We start from the raw sequence: 6944 nt of genomic DNA, 5'->3' as shown, positions 1-6944 counted from the left end.
ACATGATGAATGATCCTTTTTTTTGTTAGTCTTGTTTATATTTTACCCAACCAAACCTACTGTCAATGCTTATCAGTATTATTTAAGTATATGCAAATCATACTCATAGATGTACACCCAATTCTGAATGAGAAAATATTTTCCACTCTCCAAAAAATAATTCATAAGCTCTGCAGAGGAGGATTAGAGTCACACGCACTAGTTAAAGCAAAAGAGGATGTGCTATCAAACAGGCTGAGAAGCTCAAGAATGTGTTTAATCCACAATGATGACAATGAATCTCACAGTTAGGAGAAAGGATGAAAATAACATTCCCCCATGCCCCCACACCCACACCCGTGGGGGGGGGAATGTTGCAGGATTGGGGGGCGGGGGTTATGTACCTCCAGTGAAGCCCAACTACAGTGCAGTCCGGCTGGCATGCTGCTCTAAGCTAACATCACACTCACACAGTCACGGTCACAAGGCCGTCAGTAATGCTATCACGCTGCTACAAGGGCCTGAGTTACGCTTCAGCCTGGTGGCTGGTCTCCATAGCACTTCTGATCCAGGACATATTGTTTGTCTAACCAATCAGATTTCTATATGCGCTACAGAAGTGGATACGGTATCCGACAGTGCTCTTTAAATTCAGCCCCGGAGGCCAGGAAATCTGGTTTTATGTAAGTCTCTGTCGTCCCAGTTCCAGCTCATTACCTGAGAAAATGGTTCAAATGAACAAATCCACGACTTCCACAGCCCCTGCCCCGGGATGTAAACAGACAAACAAACAAAAAACCGCCCGAAACCCCCAAGGAAAATACTGCATCACTTTTGCAGCCTTTGCATTATTTTGCCAACGAAGCAGTGCAAACTGCTGCCGGAGTGCCTGCAGCCCGGACACAGACCGCACTCCCGATCACGATGTCCAGCACGATCTCACGATCTCCACTGAGGCTGCAGCTGCTGCTGTGCATCCGAGGAACAGCGTGAACCCGAACCTCAGGAGTACCGCACTGCAGATTCAGCCACGCTGAAACAGCTCGGTCGCCGGACGGGGCGGAAGCTGAGAAATCCACGCTGATCTATAATCGGTGTCAGAGGGGTAACGGGGCGGGCGATTAGCGCCGTTACGCGAGAGGCGAAGGCCGCCATCGACCGCGTCGTGGAGCGAAGCCGGGATAACGGAACTCAAAGTTTCCAACTGCCACCGTTCGCCGTTGTTACGCGAAGGCCAGCCAATCAGCGCAGAGACTGAAATAACTGTGTTATTGATGTGCCGTCTAATAAAGGATGTGTCGATACATCTCTGACTGCTGGGAGCAAGGCTGTCCCTGTGGACACAGCAACTCCTCCAGAGGAATTTACACAGCCCAGTTCTGAACTGTATTATTTTATTTTGTATCGATACAAACAGCATATTAGTGAAAATGTAATGGCTTATTGAGGTGACAACCTCAAGCAATAATGAGATGTTATGTACTTAGTAATAAGTGATATTAAATTATGAAAAAAGGACAAGTAAGCAGTGCATTTCTCTGTGATTGAAGTGCCCCAACAAAAGCCTTATGGGGTTGATTGGACTGTGCGTAAGTGTTTTTGAGCTCACCTCTTAAAATTTTAAGTTGTAAGATAAATATGTGATAGGAATGTTCTTAATGTTCTAATATGGAGCGAAAATATATTGCTATTTGGGGGTTCAGGTCTTGTTTTTTTGCCCCTCTGTTACTCTGTAAAGCACTCAGAAGTCGAATTGTATGTACGAGCTGCCAGTGAACAGAACGTACTGGCGAGATCCTACCTGTCCCATAGGCTTGGAAGCTCCAGCTGCAGGTCCACATTGAAATCATCGAACACCTTCTGCGCTTTTTTTAACTCCTCTTCCGCCTAAGGGGAGAGAGACAGAGCCAGGCAGCATGAAGGGCAGCACAGGCAGTCACGCCATCTGCCTATCTGGAGCACTTTCACACTGCAGGAGCCAGGGAACAGCAGAGTATGTACTTCTGTGTCGAGGAACTACATCAGCCATGCCCCAATCAGGTGCCATGGAGGACCGACAACATGCAGGTTTTCATTCCAACCACTCCATCACCACACCAGTTCACTCATTATCATCATCCTCTGTGGTCGAAGGTGTCTTATTCAGTGAAATCAGCAGATGTAGTGATAGGTTGGAATGAAAACCTGCATACTCTCAGCCCGGCAGGTGATTGGGCAGGGCTGTCCTACAGTAAAGCACAGACGAAAGACCACAGCTAAAACACATTTGTCTAGAAATGCGATCCAGGACAACAGTGGAGTCTAATCCTGTAACCACTGTAAGTGAATTTGCTTTGAACAAGCTCACTGTAAGGCCTTAGGCTGCATTTGTGCGCCGTTGGGAGAAGCTACAGTCAGCCTTCACTTATTTCTGATCAATGCTTTGTAAGATTGAGATGGACAACAGGGATATTTCGGTCCAGGAAAATGTGTTTTTAACTCAGCTCCAAACATCCTGCACGGTCCAAATATAGTCCACATACTGTATATCCAGTCAAATCCATCTAGAGTAAACCCAAGTCAAAGCAGATGTCTTTTTTTATTTATTTACCAGGGACAGTGCAAATTAATCAACATATTCAGTCTTCACATCAATGTAAATGGGCCAGAGTTAGCTAATAATCATTTTCATCTGTAGTCCCTAACCTGCATGTCTTTGGCCTGGAATTAAATCATTTCCCTTAAGTCGTGAAGGTGAAAACTCTATGGTAGAATTGTGAGAAGTACAATGAATTGTATTCTAAATATATTTCTATTTGGGCACTAACTTATCAATACTCCTATTCAACCACTATGTGTGAGTGTGTGTGAGCGTGTGTGTATAATAACTATGTATGTCACTGAAGAAAGGATGGCCTTCAATTCACAAACTGCTCAAGCGTCACAGTATGTGCACTGCATCGATTCCTTCTCTGAGACTGAAAGCCTACCTTGGAGATCTTGCGCTCGTTCCTTATGGTTGAAGCCTGTAGGGTCTCTAAATGGTGTCGAGCGCTGTCGTAGTCGATCAGCTTCCTGCTCCTCTTCGAAACACGGGTCTGCGAGAGGGCAGACCAGCAGCATTAGCCGAGAGAGACGCTCACTGAAGCACTTCAGATTCAAGGGTACAGGGGCAGTGTTCCACATGGGAGTCTCCATCTCCAGCCTTGGAGTTATAAACCTCCTTAACCTCTGCAAAGAATTCAGCACAATATGACTGCCCTTTCATATAAATCAGATTATAGTGTGCGCATATGTACTGGCAGAGATCAAGGCTTTTCCATGGTCAACCCTCGAACAATATGTGACCCCACGTGGCAGCTATACGGCTGATAGACATTGAGTCATGACAATGACTGCTGTTCTACCTATAATACAACAGAGCAGCGTTTTGTTCTCATCTCATTTCCGGCGGCAAAAAACCCCTTCATTTCTGCGCCACTAATGAATGTAATATCGACCTCCATGGCCAATGTAGACTAGAGGTCTGACCAACGTCAACATGTTTGGTTTACAGTCCTCCACTGAAGAGACAAGGAAGGAATAGATTCATCTGACCGTCATTTGATTGTTATGTATGTTTAGCATGTACATTATGGCAGTGCAATCTGTGCATTGTTTCACCACCAAAGAAGTGAAACACCAGCTCCTAGCATTAACTCTGTTCTGATGATAATTCTTTGGATTTCTCTTCTTTTCCCTTCGCTTTCAAACAAGGCCCAGAGACCCAGATTTACAGTACAGTTCAGGAAAACATAAAAACCTGCTCCTGGATACAGCGGCAGGTATTTTTCACAGTCTGACAGGAAGTCCCGGCCAGGAAGTGCTCAGGCTCACGGACACCGACACTCAGCACTAAAACGGGGAGAGGGGGACTAGGAGGGGCTGAAAGTGAGAGTGGAGTGAGAGAGGAGTGAGAGAGGAGTGCGATCGCTGCAGTACTTTGATGTCGGGGAACTGTGAGAGGTACGTGTCCAGGGTGATGAGAGAGGAGTCCACCAGCCTCTGATGGAAGTCTTCCCAGAGTACATCACAGTTCTGCGGCAAACAGGGGAGAGAAGTAGTCACAAACAAAAAATAGTTTACTGTACAGTTACTGACAGACTACCGCAAGAAAAGTTCAGTTAGGTGTGTCAAACATAGTGGAAGACTATACATACAGTATATCATATATCTTGGAGATTCACTTTTAAAAGAACAGCAGATAAAAAATTTATAAAAATGAAATGCCAGATGGGCTGTGGACGGTATTTTGAGTATGCAGTTCTGTTTTGGCCCACACAAAATTGTATTGCCGGCATCTTTCTGTTTTAACCTCCTGAGACCTGGCAACTCATTTCTTTCCACTGCAGGGGTCGTGAGTCTCTGTCAATAACGATATTCTACTATGCTCACACCTACACAAGGATTTTCAATAAAAATAAAAGAAAGAATATTTTTGAAAACATTTTCACTCCAACATGTTTTTGTCACCCAAGACTCTTATATTATGTAAAAAAGAACAGTGAACATACTGCTCCTTCTGCTGGCTCTCAGGAGGATAAGGCAGCCTTCAGAACACGTGATATTAAGCAGTTTCCTATTTTAAGTCCATTCTACATACACTATTGCCATTTGAATGTAGGCCATATGGAATATTGGATATGATGTACTGTCATACAATAGCACATCAGCAAAAAAAAAAAAGCCACCTCAGTTGACTCAGACCTGCAGACAGAAGCCGGCCTGAACTGAATTAATGTTCTATTTATACGCTGCTGAAGGCATTCAATCCGGTGAATAATAAAAAGGTTTTTTGCTCTTTTGATGAATAGGTCTAGGCTCATACAACAGCTCTGAAACTATATGAATAGTTTCAGAGAATCACAGGCCAAAACTTCCCTGAAACCATCTGTCAACCATTAATAAACACAGAGACAATCCAGGGTTTTGGTACAAGAGTTAAGTTACAGTGGGGCTGCCATTGCCTGGTCCTGTATTCGAAGAGATACTTCAAGGGCCACACCAAAATCAAAACAATGACTTTTCAGCAACCCAACAAATAGCAATCCCAATGTTAACGCAGTGTGAAAAGAGGGGCAGGACGCTGTTCATGCAGGTGCCAGCAGGGGGCATCTAACTGGATTTGGTGGTTTGATTTTATGGGTTGAATTGCAACGGGACTTGCTGATATAATGCTTCTATTACCAAACAGAGACAGAGCCAGCCTACAGTCAGCCTGTACTGTAAGAGTCTCTATTCTATTCAGGAGGCCTTGATCTTTTGGCAAAGCAGAGCTGAAATATCTTACAGAGGGTCGTGTTAAAACAGCACAATGAACAGCCAACACAACTTGCAATCATTTTCAATTATTTTTGCTCAGTGTTTTCTCTGGCCCCACAGGAACACTGTGCTCAGTTCAAACTGCACACACGCCAGTGAAACAGGCAACGCAGCTAACAAGCCAGTCACAACTGAGCTAAACCCTGCCAGTTTTCTTCTGAGCTGCAACCGCTTCCCCTGCACCGGTACAGCACCGCATCGACACTGTATAACACCTGTAACAGGGACATTCAGCTCCTCCCATAGACAACGGCGCATGACCAGCTCATCCCCTGCCAGAAGAGCAGGATGAGTGCCTTCACCAGATGCCGAGCAGGCCCAATTCATCCCTTCTGTTTACTGAGCAGTACCAGTGTGAACCGCCAGTCATTGAGTGGGAGGAACTGCTATCCTGCCTGTGTACGTGGCAGACAGTAGCTTCCCTTTTGTCGTGCGCACTCCTGGTCTGTAGGTGAGTCAGAGGTGAACCGTCATATCGTTGAGGACACAGAGGGCGCTAATTACAGTATAACTTTAGGGTGACATAAAACACGGCCCTTCTGGATGTCGCTAGCGTGGGGACAAAGTTACAGCAGGGTTTGGGACGCGTCCGATTACGGCAATCCCCCGACTCCTCTGCAGAGTCCGCCCGTTCGTCCTTGAGCTCCGCGCGGAGTTCTTGGCCAGAACGATCGAGCACGTCCTCCCTAAGTGTTACTAAAAGCGCTCCTGGCGCAGGGCATCGGTCCGTCTGTACTCTGGAGAGAGATCCCGGCCCCTGGAGGCCTGCTCTGATTCGCACACGGGCGGGGTGCGGCCCCTGACGCAGAGGAGGTGAGGTACAGCCCGGTGGATAAAAGCACATTCACACCAGAGGCCCTGATAGGAGCAGGATCACTGACAGGGGCGTGTCTGGAACATTTTGGATGGGGGGGCCAGGCTGGGGCACAGACCCAGAGGAGGGGGGCCAGCCATCAAGGCTTACCATATATATTGTTTGCTGGCCTATCATATTCCGGTTCTGGTAGGGGGGGCACCAGGGGTGGCCAATCAGATTCCAGGGGGGGCCAGTGCCACCCCTGGCCCCCCCCTGGCCCCGCCCCTGATCACTGATATTACACTCATAAACGGCCCCTCAATATGGCCCAGGCCAGCTCCTCTGACAGGAATGTTCCCCGCTTACCGTCACAACCTTCAATCTGTACAGACTTGTAAATATTTGTCCAGGAAGTTTCGGAAACACTTAAAACTCTATTAGTTGATAATGTAACTACACTACGGGCACTGCGTGACAACTCCGTACATATCTACATTCCTTTGCAGTAAGGTAGTCATTTCACGGCCATGGCCAAGCTATATCTGCACCTCTAATGCTAACTCCTCAGCTAAACCAACCTCTCTTTGTCTTTCGTAAGTTTATACTTGCATTCACCTGTATGATATCGGCAACAAAAATACATATTATTTGAAAATACATTAAACAAGTGGAACTGCAAAAAAACCCTAAATATATGAAAATGTTCTTAGTAAGGGCCCAACTAACAAGCTGCATCAAGCACATATTAAATGGCAGCCCTTTACAGGACCTACTGGAAGAGACAAAGTGAAGGAAACCCCGGCTGAATTTAAGGCCCTGACCCAGCGTC

General features: G+C 46.3%; 1 protein-coding gene across 1 annotated transcript in view; it reads right to left on the bottom strand.

Moving 5' to 3' along the window:
- The window catches only part of LOC133137549 (amphiphysin-like), a 58705-nt gene that overhangs the window by 29178 nt on the left and 22583 nt on the right, over window positions 1-6944 (bottom strand). Inside the window, exons 5-7 of the mRNA XM_061255881.1 lie at window positions 3940-4035; window positions 2949-3056; window positions 1781-1866 (exon numbers count right to left, since the gene is read on the bottom strand). Of these exons, the coding sequence (XP_061111865.1) occupies window positions 1781-1866; window positions 2949-3056; window positions 3940-4035 (290 nt within the window). The remainder of the gene's footprint in view (window positions 1-1780; window positions 1867-2948; window positions 3057-3939; window positions 4036-6944) is intronic.

This window comes from Conger conger, chromosome 9 (genome assembly GCF_963514075.1).
Source record: "Conger conger chromosome 9, fConCon1.1, whole genome shotgun sequence".
Classification (NCBI taxonomy): Eukaryota; Metazoa; Chordata; class Actinopteri; order Anguilliformes; family Congridae; genus Conger; species Conger conger.
The sequence above is the reverse complement of the archived record's forward strand: the minus strand, read 5'-3'. Positions and strand labels throughout refer to the sequence as shown.